At 37.7% G+C, this 17034-nt stretch overlaps 1 protein-coding gene across 9 annotated transcripts in view; it reads right to left on the reverse strand.

Moving 5' to 3' along the window:
- Positions 1-17034, reverse strand: part of LOC127520485 (cAMP-specific 3',5'-cyclic phosphodiesterase 4D) — a 210458-nt gene that overhangs the window by 69477 nt on the left and 123947 nt on the right. For 2 of the 9 annotated variants that reach the window (XM_051908631.1, XM_051908627.1), the window contains exon 1: positions 15481-16640. The exons of the other annotated variants lie outside the window; for them this stretch is intronic. In XM_051908631.1, the coding sequence (XP_051764591.1) occupies positions 15481-15566 (86 nt within the window). In that variant the 5' untranslated portion in view covers positions 15567-16640. Of the gene's footprint in view, positions 1-15480; positions 16641-17034 lie in introns of those variants that run through there. 9 annotated transcript variants of the gene reach the window in all.

Raw genomic sequence — 17034 nt, forward strand, 5'->3', positions numbered from 1 at the left:
TTCCATAAATAACCAAGAAAAAATGTTTTTAAAATAAAAATGTTCTTAGAAACATATTTTAGTTAGCTGGGATGTAGTTATGCACATCCATTGCTATTATCATCTAATTTTCTACCCAGTTATGTGATTTTATAGTGTACAATGCTAATCATAAAGTGAGATATTATGTTTGACAACTTAACTTTACAGAAACGATACACCAGCAAATCGAACTTCTAATTGAATCCTCTAAATGTAGCATTTTTATTTGTAATTCACGTGATTCAGATGGAAATAAACGCTTGGATGAGGTAATGACAAACATAATATCGACCTTGTTTCGGAAACTGCATTAATCGGATGAATCAGCTTCAACTCGAGATGGCCTCTGGGACACAGATGCTGACCTAGAGACGACAGAGCATTTCTGGAAAAATAAAAGGAGGGAAAACAGACGAGGGCTGGAGGAGCAACGGGCCCCATGTGAGACCTTCTCCTGCCAAGCGGCTCTGTTTGATTGGTCTAATTCAGTGTCTACAGTGGAAACCCAGAGACACACAATCACATCTCCTGCCACCCCTCATTTAGCCCTGGCTTTGCACGGATCCACTCCGCCACCTGTGTCCCAAAGCTCTGCACTCACTCCCTGTCCTCGTCCTGTGCCTTTCCACTGGACACGCTTTACATCAAAGATGACCAGAGCTTCAGAAATATGAAAAACTCAAACAAACATGGACTATATTTGAGGCTGTTGTTTACACCTGGTATTTACGTCCGTCTCAGATAATCACAGGTGGTCAACTGAGATTTTCTGAATTTTACATTCATTTTTCATGAATTTGAACTGAGGCAGCATACAGTATGCAGAAATGCAATTTGCATTTCAATGTAAGGAAGTAGAATTCAAACGAATAGATATTCAAAGCAATTCATATGGCCTTCGTTTTTAAACTATGATAAACAGAAGGAACGACAGACAGACAACAATGGATGGATGGATGGATGGACAGAACGATAGATAGATAGATAGATAGATAGATAGATAGATAGATAGATAGATGAGTGTGTAGGGCTGCTCACACTCGTGTCTCACAGAGAACTCTAATCCATCGGCACTTGTAAGTAATAAGTTAATGCAGGTGAATTTAATCAGAATGTCAGCGGGTGAGCGCCTGCGGTACGGTTGTGTCAATACAACAGCTTCCTGAGCGATAAAAGACCCTGAGCTAACTGAGGAGTGCCGTCTGTTAAACTGAGGCCTGTGAACAATGGCTCACTTAAACATGTTTGTCCTGTTGATGGTGAAACTGTGATTTACGACTGGCTGACATCACTGAACAATACACGAGTGAGTTGACTGATGACTTACTTGTGTTATTCTGGACTACATACACTGGTGGGGATGTGTTATGAAACCCTGCTCATGCTCAACCCTTAGGGTCTGATGAAAACAGTAGACACAAAACTAAAGTGAATCCAGATGTATCAACAGAAGCAAAGTCTTTGGGAATTGGACATCTTGAAAGATCAGCTTGTCCTTTGGAAGCAGCAAAAGCCTTAGGACTGTTGACCCAGGATTGTTTGGGAAGCACCGTTGGAATGTTTTGCTTAGATCAAGTTAACTAGCCTCAGATCCCATCTAACCCTTACAGACTGAACACCTAATAAGAAAGATACACTCTAAAAAATGCTGGGTTTAAAACAAGTAAAACAGTAATTTTTAAACAATAGTTGAAATTAATAAAACTACCCAGCAGGTTGGGCAAACATGCTGGGTTTGTCCATTTTCAACCCAAGTTGGGTTGAAAATTAACCCAGCATTTTTTAGAGTGTAGCATCTATATTTACATGGATTTGGACTCTTCATGGACGCCAAACGGTGGTTTGGTCAAACAGGTACAGTTACGGCCACCAGCAGATACTGTAACACAAGACGACCATCTACTGAGATCACAAGTCACATGATACACGCTTTTAACTTAATAAATGAGTCAGCCTTTCATTTTCCACAGCCATCATGATATTTTCTTTGCTGTCTTGTTGTGTTGGAGGTGGGAGCTCTAAAGTGCCCTAAAATGACACAAATTACTGCAGTATTTGCATATTATGAAGCAGATGCTTCACTTTAAAAAAAGCTTTTAAGGTTAAAAACTTTAAAAAACTTCAAAAAGTTGGGTTAAATATGGACAAACCTAGCGGTTGGGTTAAATGTTTGCTCAACCTGTTGGGCAGTTTTATTTAACTCAACTATTGTTTAAAAATTACTATATTGCTGGCTTAAAATGAACCCAAAATAGGTTGGAAATTAAAAATCAGACATAATTACTACACTCTAAAAAATGCTGGGTTAAAAACAACCCAAGTTAGGTTAAAAATTGGCAAACCCAGCAATTGTTTTAACCCAGCGAATGGGTTGTTCTGACCTATTTTGGGTTCATTTAATTTCAGCCATATAGTAATTTTTAAACAATAGCTGGGTTAAATAAAACTACCCAGACTGAGATGGCTTGAAATTGGGATAAAACAACCCAATCACTGGGTTTGTCCATTTTCAACTCAACTTGGGTTGTTTTTAACCCAGCATTTTTAGAGTGTAGAGGCAACAGTACTGTAATAATCAAAAGGTTAACATTTATTAATAAGCAATTTAATAAATGTTTATTATTTAATTATTATTTATTAATGGTCATTCATTAAACATATTAATAAATGTTAGTTTCCAGTAATTTTTAAACAATAGTTGAAATAAATAAAACTACCCAGTAGGTTGGATCAAACATTTAACCCAACCGCTGGGTCAAAAACATCCCAATCGCTGGGTTTGTCCATTTTTAACCCAACTTGGGTTATTTTTAACCCAGCATTTTTTAGAGTGTATTATTTAAAAAAATCATTGCAGATGGAACCCACATCCCCTGATTGCAATGCCAAAGTCATGGGTTTGATTCCCAGAGGATGCATGAACTAATTTAACTTTATCCATTTAGGATACTCTTTCATTCAAAGCGGTGAACACATGAGGAAAATCACATGCAATTTGCCATATAGAGTTTACTATAAACTAGACTAGACTATAAACACACTAGAGCAGAAGTGAAATGCAGAAATTATTTTTCTTTTTAAAAATTTAAGTGAACAAATAAATAATTCAGAGTTAAAGTGCTACTGTATATACAGTAGTCTAATAAAATAAATACAGTACCTTTAAAGTTTAATGCAATGTACAAGTGTCTGCAAAATATAAACGTAAGTGCGAAACGCCGATCCTTGCAGCATATGAGGTGTCAAATGTGTTTAAAAGAGACAGTGCCAGAGCGGATCTCTTAAAGGTCTTCGGTGGATCAGATTGTCAGTCGAGGCAGGATCAGCTTGACGATGTGACTATGAATGCTGTAGAACAAGTTCAAATATCTCAGCTAAAATTAGAACAGAGTTCTGACATCACTTCTGAAGCGTTTTCACCTTGTAAAGCCTGACATATGAAATAATAGAACCTTTAGACAACATATTTAAAGAATCTAAGGAAAAAAGTTTGCACATTGTTTGGTTGAGTATCATATTTGATAAATCACGCTTTTATGAGCTCATATTCGAGGAGGAAATGTTAACTAAATTTTATTCAGAGGCCCAAACTGAGCAAAAATATGTAATTTGGTGCAGATGTTGATATCTACACTCAGGTCTATGCTGAAAAAGTGAATAAATGGATTATAACTACAGCATAAATATAATGTAGTACCATAAAATCCCCTAAAAATACAAAATATTAAACAAAACACATTATAGAACTAAAATATAGTACATTCACTTCATTGAAATAAAAAAAAAAAGGTCATTTTTGACCGACATGCGAAGAGCACCAGAGGGTTAAATGCCTTGTCTTAGTTTTATGATCAAAGCTTTGTAGTTTTAAAACATATAATGCAATGTAATACAATGATGATTAAGACACGAACAAATAAAGCTTCCTCAAAAGCCGACAGGTTTTTCAGCAAAGTTTTGATTATGTTGATCATTCAGAAGCCTTAGAAATTTAAATATCAAATATGATACAGCAGGCTTTATAGGGTTAAATATCACTCCTTCATTTTCCCTGAAGTCTGCTAAGCCTTATTTGCCATCAAAGGCTGTCGGTTTGTCTTTGCATTTACCCAAGATGCTCTACTCATTAGAGCAATGCGGTGAAGACAGACGCCACTCATGCCGGAAGCATGTCGGTGGCGCCCTGTAATAAGAGGGATACGTTTCATTCTAACGGCAGGTTTAATTAGTGAGTGCCATGTGGCCGATCACCTGGGATGAGAGAGTTCTGCCAGCTTCAGCGTCTGGACTTCTGTCTCACTCCGTCTCGCTGCTTTAATGATCCTCTCCACAGGAGACCGAGCTTTCGCTCCCTCTGCGCTGTCGCATCTCCCGGACCCGTTTGGCAAGCGCAGCGCCGACAGCTCAGATCTGCTCACTGAAGTTGCCATTTTTTCAGGTACAATTTAGTGTAACGGGCCCTTTTCGACAGCGATCCGAGCAGGATATTAAAGGGTTAGTTCACCCAAAAATTACTCACCCTTAAGCCATCCTAGGTGTATATGACTATATTCTTTCAGACGAATACAATCTGAGATATATTTAAAAATATCCTGGCTCTCCCAAGCTTTATAATGGTAGTAAATGGGGGGCGAGATTTTGAAGTCCAAAAAAGTGCATCCATCCATCATAAAAATAAACCATTCGACTCCAGGGGGTTAATAAAGGCCTTCTGAAGTGAAGTGATGGGTTTTTGTAAGAAAAATATCCATATTTAAAACTTCATAAACTATAATAACTAGCTTCCGGCAGACGACTGTACGTATTGATTTGTGGTGGAAGAGTGACCTCTGACCCGACACACTGACGAACGTGGAAGCGCAGAGGATAGAGCAAAACAAAAACAAGTTTTAAATATGGATATTTTTCTTACAAAATACCATCACTTCACTTCAGAAGGCATTTATTAACCCCCTGGAGCCGTATGGATTATTTTTATGATGGATGGATGCATTTTTTTTGGGCCTCAAAATCTCGCCCCCCATTCACTACCATTATAAAGCTTGGCCGTTTGCTGGAAGCTAGTTATTATAGTTAATAAAGTTTTAAATATGGATATTTTTCTCACAAAAACCCATCGCTTCACTTCAGAAGGCCTTTATTAACCCCCTGGAGCCGTATGGATTATTTTGATAATGGATGGATGTATTTTTTGGGGCTTTAAAATCACTACCATTATAAAGTTTGGAAGAGCTAGGATATTTTTTAATATATCTCCGATTGTGTTCGTCTGAAAGAAGATAGTCATATGCACCTATGTTTGCTTGATGGTGAGTAAATCATGGGATAATTTTCATTTTGGGGTGAACTATCCCTTTAATAACCCTGTTTCGTTTAAAGGTGACCTATTACGCCCTTTTTCAAAGTCTTGATTTTTTTGGAGAGAGTCTACTAGAATAGGTTTATTATTTACACATTATTTTTCCTCATATTCTCCATTGTTCAGCTCCTCTCTTCCCAGTCTGTCAGTAACGCTCTGTTTAGTTCCTGACTCTATGAAGCCCCTCCTTCTGAAAAGCACAAAGTGCTCTGATTGGTCAGCTGGAGCAGTGCGTTGTGATTGGTCAAGCGCTTCCAGCATGTTTGGGAAATGTCCCGCCCCTTACCATAACCGCCAGTTTCAACACACTACTAACTAACTCAACCAGGCCCCGCCCCTTTGTTTTGGGCGGGGATTATTTAAATGAGTAATATTGTGATGTAGTCAAGACTAGGATCCTAGTACAGAATAGGACCCTTTAAAAAGTTGCGCAGGTTAGCATTACCATCAGCTGTAAGTTTATTTTCAAAGTGTTTCCATATACAGACAATGAGGAACTGAGCTTAACGTCAGGCACCAGCTATTTCAGGGACAAAATAAATAATGTGAAACATGAAACAAAGACAGACGGAGGGTATTTAAAAGAAAAACATTCTTTGAAGTCCAAATGAGATGAGAGGACATATTCTGGAGAGAAGACCACCTGTGCCTGGATGGAGGACTAAACGAGAACAAAAGAAGGTTAAGCCACCTCATCCCCTTAAATACACTCAACCGCGTCACAGATAACAGGGCAGTAAACACGTTTCCAACACACGCAGTCATGCGCAACACTTGCTGATCGAAATTTACATAAATGCATATTGCACTTGCATTCAAGGTGTGCATATCAGTTCGTGCATATGTTATTGGTGCTGCAAAAAAATGCTACATGACAAATTAAACCTCCACGCGACTCCCCTTCTACCACCAACATTTCCTGTGATTTGTTTACATCTGGGAACATGTTTCTTAAAACAACATTCCCAGCTGGAAACTATTGCAAAGTTCCCCAAGGGCCTGAAAGCTTGTGCATTTATGTCCGCAACCTCTGTACCAATCAAGAAACAAGATCCTCAAATCTCAAGGGGAAATACGAGCAATTATGGGCCAAAAAAAGCCTCAGTGAAAATATGAACAGACGCAGGGTTTAATCAAGAGCAAAAGAGTCTTTGTAAAGGTACAGCACATCATTCAGGTGATCAAGCACCCTGTCAGACTTTTATTTGCCCTTCTAAGATTACTAAATTGAAGCAGTTATTTGTTAGAAAAAGTAAATTGCCTCTTTACTAATAAATGTATAAACAAATTTTCTTTCTTTCTTTTTTTTTTTTTTTAGAGCGTACGTTACTCCACTAACTATTCCCCCATACTGCACTGGTGTTTCTTTAGTTTACATTTGATTTTACAGTTGGTGCACTGCTGCAAATAAACCACAAGAATAAACAGAGCTGAGGTCATTTTCTACATACAGGACAGAGTCTTTTACACAGCTCTTCAGCACACAATGAAATCATGTTTTACCCAAGCTGAATTTGATGAGATAATTTTTTTTTTTAAAGTGCTGGAAAATGATGAAATGCAAACATGTCTTTCTATTGAGTTGCAAAAACAAATATACAGCATGTTCAGTGTGATCATGAGCAAATGACTCTTTAATGAATTGTTCAAAAAGACTGATTCACTGAATCAGGCTGAAAGTTTTGTGTATTTAAAGATTGTGAAAAATAAATAATAAATAATTATATATACATATATATAAAATATATCAAATGTATAATACATAAATTATATATAAATATATATATATATATATATAGCAGCGGTCAAAAATTTGTAAATGTTTTAATGTTTCTGAAAGAGTCTCTTCTGCTCAACAAAGCTGCATTTATTTGATCAAAAATACAGTAAAAATAGTGAAATATTATTACAATTATAAAAGGCACATTAAATAAATTCTGAAACAAATGCATTAAATAAATTGCTGAAAATAAATGCTGTTCTTTTGAACTTTCTATTCATAAAAGAATCCTGGGGGGAAAAAATAAGTTTCCAGAAAAATATGAAGCAGCGCAACTGTTTTCAACATTGATAATAATCATTAAATGTTTCTTGAGCAGCAAATCAGCATGTTAGAATAATTTCTGAAGGATCATGTGACACTGAAGACTGAAGTAATGATGCTGAAAATTCAGCTTTGATCACAGGAAGTAAATATATTCACATAGAAAACAGTTCTTTTAAATTGTAAAAATATTTCACTGTTTTTACTGTATTTTTTCAAACTTCTGACCAGTACTGTATATATAATATTATTAAAAAATGACTATATTATATTGTGTATGTATCTTTCTCTCTATATATATTATAATAGAATTAAAAAATGACTATTTATATATTATACTGTGTACATTATATTATTACATAATAATGTAAATATAAAGGTATAACTAAATAAAAGGTAGATGGGAACAGAATTCTGTAGGGAAAATGCTATGATTTTAAGAGACAGTGACTTTTAAAGCTCTAAGATGACTTGAATGAGTACAAGCAAGGGAACAATTTTTCAACAGGACTTTTCAACAAATTATCCATAAATATGGACACATGGATGCGTACATGCATCTGAACTGTGCCAGCCTCCGGTCACCTTCGTTTGCATTGTCAAATTCAAAACAGCTCTGGCAGTAAGTCTTCGGAGGGTCTTTCCTTCGGTCTAATCCTTACATTATTCGCAGCACAGCAGACATGGAGAGCGGCTCGCGTTTATGTCTGTAGCATTAGCACATGGCTGATGTAATGGGTTTAGTCATTTTCCTGTTGGAAGTGCATCACGCTAATGCTAATCCCATCAAACCATACCTTTGTGATGTCACTGACCTCCCCTTAGCAGTGGGTGTGCGTACATACGGGACGTCCCAGGGATGCCCTGTCTCAGGGGTAAGCCTGGGAAGATTTCCAGACGTCACAAGCAACACTGCCACGTCTTTTTATAGCACAGAAGAGTGCATCCTGTCCGCTGTACGATTATTACGTCTTATCCTCAGGGTCGACTAACACCTGAAAAACGTCACTTGAGAAGTGCATTATGTAATATGAAATGTTTTGGACACATACATAGCTAAATGCCAATGTTATTTGCTTTAAAAAGTCCTAGTTATGTATATTATATCCCATTTCTGTCAATAGATCCTCCTAAAATGTACACACTGCACCTTTAGGACTCAAACTCTCTTTGAAACAAAAACATACCATGTGTGAGTTCTTGTTTTTAATTTTGATAATATAATTATGAGCCAGAATGCGGTTGTTCCCAAATATCCACACGATCGCAAATGTGACATTGATTATTACACAACAGTTCAACAAACAAAAGGGTAATATTAAGTGATGTATATTTTAAAACACTTTATTAAGTAATAGTTCCAACAAAAGCCACAACAGAACTGAAACACGTTTCGTGAATGATTCTGCAGATTTGAACAAATCGTGAGAGTCAATGATTCAATGACTCATACAGCCACTTGCATCATTATGGAATGAATGAATGACTCACTCTGCCGCCCCCTACTGGCAGTTTTAGTTTAATATTTAAAAGTGTTACTTCGTTTTTACCATCATTGGTAAGGTATTTATAAAGGTAAAAAAAACACACTGGAAAATCAATTTAGGGGGCAAATATTGTCCCTTAACCCTCTGGTCCTCTTCGGTCAAAAATGACCGAAAATTTTGACGTTTTGAAATTTAAAAATTTTTTGCTTCATCACAATGGGATGACTTGGACATGATTCATGGACATGATGTTAAAGGGTCGGGAAAAACACACACACACACACACACACACACACATATATATGAAGTAGCGCTACTACAACACAGAGCAAGTTTTTTGCAAATGTGTGAAATAAAATCAATAATTCAGCCACATACACACCCACTCAAACACACACTCAGTTACACCCACACAACACACTATTATACACACACAAATGAACCGGTGTGGTTGTAACAAGATGGTAAAATTGAGCCAAAAGACTCAAATAAGAGGTTGAAATCAGATTTATTAAGCTGTGATAAAACATACCTGTTCATTTTTGTTACATTTTTGTCGAATTTTGATGTTATGTGTAACAAAATGTCCTCCTCTGTGTTCAGATTTGACTGTAGTAAAATCAATGCAAAAACTGACACTTCAAATCAACATTTCAAACCAAAACAATCTAAACCTTGACAAAAAGTAGTTTAAGTATAAATCCAAATCCACAACTTGATAAAAATAAGTATTTATGTCTAAAAACCACTAGAGAATTTATAAGCCTTTTTATATAGAGATATTCAGGAATCTATTGGTTACACCACAGCATTACGCAAGTTTTTCTTTTTTTTACTCCCACCTTTAAAAAAATGGGTTTTAAATGCCTTGTCTCTATTTTAACATGGAATACTGCTTTAATTGAAAATATATTAGAAAAAAATGTGTGTATTATTTTCAATGGGGGAAAATAGCTAGTAAAAATGTTATAAATATTGCATAGTATCATTAAATACCCTCAAAATTTGAAATAATAATCAAAAAATATTATTGAACAAAAATATATTACATTGGTTTTCCTTAAAAAACAAAAAAGTCACATTTCAAGGCTTCAGTCACTTTTGACCGTGATGGAGCCAAGTGTGACCCCTAAATGAAGAGGACCGGAAAAGGTGTGACTGCAGTCCAAGTGGAAGAGAGGAGGTACACAGAAGGATGTTACTCTAAAATGTTTGGGAACCATTATTCTTGGATATACGGCCTAGTGTCATTCTGGCTCTTTTTAAGTGGTGTGAACGAATTTTCTGCTTTAAGTAGACAATTTTATATCATAAGGTTCCCTGTTTTTAGCATGTGATGACGTTTAAAGGCACAAAGAGACAGAAAGACGATCATGGAGGAGTGTAAAGCAGTCTCTGGTGTGCAGCGTCTGTGTGTGTGGGTTATTTGTTATCTAGTGTGGCACACGCTCCAGGGACGGCGCTCAGGGAGCTTTGGCAGACAGCATGCAGTAAATATCACAGTGTGAAACAAACCATTATAAAGCTACTACAATAGTGCAGATGCAACTAATGGGTGGCATGTTGCTCTATGAGTGATTCCTAAACAGATGAACTGAGAAATTTTACAGTTACGCAGTCCTGAGCACTATGTACAGAATGAGTCACAAGGCACTGCATATTAATAAAGTCTGTCAAATTTTATCGGACTAAAACACTAAATCTTAATTCTGAATTAGAAAGCTAATCACTCTATCGCCCTCTTGAGCAGAATCGCTGCGACAGTAACAGAAGAACGCAAGCTAAGTATGTGCAACTGGACAATTTCAATGCATTTCGCATATGCATTTTTGCATAAGATTGACTGTAGGTGTCGTAAACTGTAAGTCCATTACCGAATGTCTCTCAAACGCACTCTAAGCTCAGTGCTGGTTAATCCTTCATTATTTTGCTGCGTTGCTTTTGTGCAGTAATTGATTTTTCCAATTAGTGATGGCACAAAAGCATATGCAAAGGTCATTCAAACAAGCTTACGTGGCACATGCATGAAGAATGGATGAGCACAATCATGTGAAACCAAGCGGAATAAGGTGAAGCATGCTGACAAGCCCTGTCCTTTTTAAACTATTCAGAGCACAGCTGAGTAGATCAATTCCACTGAATTCACAACATAACACCCACAATTCATCTGATGGCATGTAACTGCCTCAATATTTCCTGAAAAGTACTTGGAAGAAAAAAAAGAAAAAAAAACGATATTTCAATCATCCACGAAACCACTCCGTAGAGAAGCAAGGGAACGGTTCAATAAGAGTTAAATGCAAACATGAAATGTGTGAGCGTGTTTCCAAAAGAAAGACTGGGATTATGTGATTTTAGGCTTATCACACAGCAGTGATAAAATGTTTAAAATTCTTTCATTGTCCGCAGACGTTCGGTATGCTCTCAATTATTCAGCCATAGAATTCCATTAAAATCCCTCCCTCTACAAAACTCAAAACTAAATTCATTTCTACATTACTACAGTTCAGGCACTTGATGCATATGATATTTCACATTATTTGGATATTTTGGAGTCCAGCTTCTTAGCTGGAAATAACTTAACATATAACAAAGAACAGCATAAAATAAAATAAAATAAAATAAAATAAAGTTAGGGATACACCGATATGAAAATTTTGGCTGATACCGATAACCGATAATTCTTTATATTTGAAAGTCGATAACCGATATATTGGCTGATAAATCTAAATCAAATTTTTTATATAATTTTTAAAAGGAGCCTGACTACAAAACAAAAGTCTCACAATTAAAAGCCATGTCTCAAACACACAATTATAATGTTCTCATCATAATTTTATGTAGTCTATATGACAGACTTGCGCTGTACGTTGCACTGTATTTTCCTTTTTGAAGTGATTTCAATCATATTTCAAGCAATTCAAAATCATCATGGTGAACAGTTTTGCACCTGAAGTGTCTCAGCTGAAGGAAATAATCCATCATTTATCGGCTTTATTACTGTATATCGGCCAAACTTTCTTATCAGGCCGATAACGATAACATTAAAAATGAACATATATCGGCTGATACCGATATGGTAGCCGATATATTGTGCATCCCTAAATAAAATTAAATAATGATTTGATTAATTATTAAGTGAGTGTGCTTTTACGCAATTTATATATCGTAAATAATTATTTAATCCATTAATACTGAGTAACTTGCATGTTAGAAACAATATAGCCAGCAAAAGTAGTTTCAAAGAAAACCACGGCAGAATTAACTGTTACTCATCTCTAAAACGACACGATAGCATGTGTTTCATTACTGAATGAATCAGTGTTTTAGAATCAATCAGTTGAATGAATGATTAAAATACTCTATCAAAGACATCGATTTGTTTTGTGCCTGAATGAGTCATTGTTTTTGAACGAATCACTGATTAATGATTCAATGACTCACTCACTAACTTGGCAGCATAATGATGTAACCTGCAATATAATATAATATAATATAATATAATATATACACTCACTATTGCCTTTCTTACTTTGAACCCACAGCTTCAGCTTCTATTGGTGAGTCAAGGAAAACTTGTTCAAACTCACTTGTCTGTTTTGCAAACAGAAGCAAATGAAGCTTGTCATTGTTCAGTTTCTGTAATTGGGACACTGTTTGCATAATCTTGGCGTGTTCTGCTTGTGACGTACGTTAATGTTTGCTCCTCATTGCTTAAAACAACATTAGTAGTCCATTTCTATAATATAAAAAACAAATCAAGCAGTGAATGTAAAGAGTGTAAGTTCATTCCAATAAGACTGTGTTGTTCTTACCAGCAGGGAGCTTTGACATGTCTTGACCTGACAAATGCTTTAACTACTGTAAAATACAGAACTGCACAGAAAACGTTTGGTTTTCACATGAAACGTCAATGGAAAAGCCTTAGGGAAGACAACTGAGATAAGAGATCTGTCTTAAGGCTATAAAACACAACCTTAAAGGCTGATCTGAACTCAACCCTGTCATTTCTCAATGCAGAAACACCAGCTGAACAGCATACGGCAGATCACTGGACCATTGCTCTCTTCTGAAATAACCGGCATGGCGTAGGTGGAAGTGAAAAAATAGGTAAAAGTTTGACGGTTTAAAGCAGCAAACGTACACACACACACCCACACGTGCTTTCAGTTCTCACAGAACAATACTGTCTTGCTGTAGGGTCTGAAAGAAATCATATGGTGCTTTCGCAACTCTGTAATTTGATCATAGCAAAGAAAAATGCAAATTACTTGTCCAAATATTTAGGGAACATTGTTGGTACATGGACTAAACCAACGCTAAAGGTCTGTTTAATGTCATTCGTCATGTGCTAGTCCCTGCAGTGCTTCTTTTATGATGCCTCTGTTTAAGTTGTGACTTAAGGAAACTAAAGTGTGACACTCCTACATGAAACTAGAAATACGGACCTCCGTTGGACTGAATCCCTGTTCAACGTTTCTGTTACCTCATTTATCACCATCGCAAAGCAGCATGTCAGAGCGATGCCATTATAGATGCCGCAGAGCCCTAGAGAGAAGCAAGACATTATACCCAAAGCCCGCCGCTGTCACGTCTGATTCACTGTGCCACTGTTTTTGCACTGTTTTGTTTTTCGGCCCTTCCACACCAGAGCCTGCTGTTCATATTCGGGTGTTGACGGGCTTCAAAAGCTGGCTGGTGAACACACGAGGCCTGCGGTCACTAAAAAAAGGCTGTGGTTGCACACATAACATGGAAAACACCCAACGTGGAGAGCGAAAATAAACAGTCACATGACGTTTGTGTAGCAAAGGCCTAATTTCCTGGGTGCCAAAAGCTAATATACACTCATGCTGTGCTGTAATACTAGCAAAAAAATAACCTTTATCCCCATACCGAATCTTCTCGTTAAAATATTGGTGTCCGGGAGACTGTAGTTCACATCACAACTTTTTAAACACTTAGCTTAAATGTGTGATATGAATAAACAGTTCTCATAAACACCGGTTGAAATAGTATTCTCAATGGAAATGTGGTCCCGGACCCGGAAACAGTATTCCTTACATCACGACTTAAGCGGATATTGACCTTTACAGAGATTCTAACAGACAACAGTTCTTAGAAGTGGAAGTCATCATATTTGGGTAAACTTCTATAGTGGTGAACAGAAACTACAACAAATATCATTTTTGCATTCTCATTTGCCCCCCAAAAGCAAAATAAAATATCTACGATAGTGTTTCTATGACCAAGAGACTGATTATGTTTGTTAAAAGAGATAAAGATGTCAAATTTGCTCACTCCTTCAGCCATTGTAATAGAAGCATTGGCCAGTTTTCTGTCATTTAAAGCCAAGGAAAACAAATATAATCTTATTAATGACCTAATGCCCCTTTCACAAGATGTAATATAAGTCTCTGGAGTCTCCAGAATGTGTCTGTGAAGTTTCAGCTCAAAATACCCCACAGATCATTTATTATAGCTTGTCAAATTTGGCCCTATTTGGGTGTGAGCAAAAACACTCAGTTTTTGTGTGTATCCCTTTAAATGCAAATGAGCTGCTGCTCCCGGCCCCCTTTCCAGAAGAGGGTGGAGCTTTAACAGCTCGCGCTTCGGTTGCTCAACAACAACAAAGCTGGAGAATCTCACGCAGCCAAAATGAGGATTGTCAGTAACGGGGGCAGGGTTTGGGGTTTCGCTAACCCGAGAAGAACCGTGTTGTAGTTCCTACCAGCCGTTTTTTGTAGTTCTTAAACAGCGAATTCTTTAAAAGAAAATATCTCCCTTTGCATTGAACTTTGAGCATCGCAACTTTGCAGATGTTGTTTATGTTCAAACAGCAGCATTACACACTAACTAAAGTTAAAAAAGTGAAATCATAATCAACCACCCCTTTAAACAAAATGAAAATATAAACAACCACAATACCCAAAGTATGGCTTTCCATCAGCACCTTTGCTCATACTACGCTGACACCCGATGACATTTACCTTAAGATTAAGACAAATCCACAGGCAAATATGTGCAACCTCAATGTTTTGGTGTGTAAAACAGGCTTGACCTACCAACTGCCTCTAGTGTCATGAAACACAACTACACATATAGTAGTGGCCAAAAGTGATGTCTGGAGGGGAGATTTGTTTTTAATGACCCTACAAGTTCAATTAAACCATTAAAATATGAGGAAATATTTAAAATATGAGGGAGAAACAAAACACTAAACTTGATTGAGGTATTTATCTGACAAAACCATTTGGCAAAAAAAAGGCAATCTACAGCTAAAAAAAATGCACTGACTACGACATAATCAGTTATTATTTAGTTGCATTTGTTCATAATTTCACAGCCTGGGAAGAAATTATGTTGCACAATTTGTCATGTCTCATTGCGTTATCACAAATGAAACAATTTGCTCCAAGCACAACTGTGCAATTTGCTTACAAAATCTTTCTAATAATACTTGAATGAAGGGTGAAGATGTCAATTTTCCTAGGCCGGACGTCACTGTTGGCCACTACATTACACTAACTGTCCCGTTTCCATTTTCCAAGCCATTTTTTACCACTCACCATATCCAGGAATGCCTTCGGAACGGGAAATTGTTGACGTGCATCATTTTTTTCTCCCTTCCTGTGTAACTGCGGCCGGTCTTCATTTAAGCAAAGGTGTGGTTCGGGTTGGCTCCTCTCTCTCAGAAATAAATAACTCTTATGCCGGCCTCGGGATAGCCATAATACACCCTGCTTACATGTCTCCACTGAAACGTGCTCCAAGCATCTCAGAAACAAGAAGTCCGCCCGGAGCAATGGAGATTACATCTTCTTAGTGGCGGTGTGTGCTATTCCATAGAAGAGTCTCGAGAAGACACTTCATCCATTTATAAATGTTGACAGTGTGCGTAAATTAAATTTTAAGGCAACAAAATGGCAAGCATGTTACACCGAAAAACAGTCTCAAGGGTTAAGGGGTTGTTCCATAGTAGTAGAGCAAAAATAACAAACAAAGAGCAGAACGAGGGTCCTTCCGCTGCCGTTTGTGTGGGATTTGAAACTCACTGTGGTACATCCTCATCCTGAAGTCTCGACATTAATAACTGTTTAAGGAAAATGCTTCATTTGGACGTCGGAGATGCTTCCCCAAGAAAACCCGGAGATGCATGCCGTCCCTTCTCCAAAATATTCCTGGTGCAAACAGCCCAGATGCCATGGAGAGACGGATGACGGGTCCGATTCGTTCCGATGGGCTTTGTTGTCCTCAGTAAGCCCTGGAAATATTGTTTGCCCTCCCAAAAAAGAGTAAACGCTTCACTCCTGTCAAACACCGCTATTGATCCTCTTAGTGCGCACAGCTCTGATTAATTCAGTGGTGTTCCTGAAAGAATGGGTGGAGTAGCCATAGAGGATGAGATGGAGAAAAGAAAACACACCGAGTGTCACCTCAGGGTTGTCCGCATTCCTGTGTCTTCCCGTCTCAGCTGTCTGATCATGGATCTCATCAGATTTGGCAGGCAGTGACAGCGGTCAAGGTGCCGCAAGAAGCCAATTAATGCGGTGAAAGCAGCACGTGCTAAACCTCTCGCCAATCACGCAAGCTTTACTCTGTCGCTCTTCCTTACCCGAGGGTTTCTCTTTCTCTCTCCGTCTCCCTCCCTCTCCAGCCAGTACAGCAGTTTCCCGGTTCTTTTCGCTCTCTGCCGCTCTGCTGCAGCGCCGGCTCTGGGCTGTACAGGGTGTGTGTGTGTGTTTGGGAAAGACTGTGTGACTCGTTGTCTGTGTGTGAGCGTCAAGGGGCCCCACAAGGGAAACTCTGACCGGCCGACGACGCAAAGTGCTAAATAAAGCACACGTCTGACAGCTGGAAGAGCCTGTTTCTGCAGCACGGAATTAAAGCTGATGATAATGTCTCAAAGGTCAGGAGCAATAACAATGATATGGCAACATAAATATAGGAGTTATAATATATAGGACAATACAGTCCTACAAAACACGCTCTAAACTAGCTGTAACATAGCCTGGGCTGCTTATAAGGTACAAGAACAAAACACCACGTTTGAATTGGAAACGCCTCATGGGAAAGAAAAATCATAAAGGAGATCTCTTTTATATCTCTAGAGTTTCTTCTCA

This window comes from Ctenopharyngodon idella, chromosome 10 (assembly GCF_019924925.1).
Source record: "Ctenopharyngodon idella isolate HZGC_01 chromosome 10, HZGC01, whole genome shotgun sequence".
Lineage (NCBI taxonomy): Eukaryota > Metazoa > Chordata > Actinopteri > Cypriniformes > Xenocyprididae > Ctenopharyngodon > Ctenopharyngodon idella.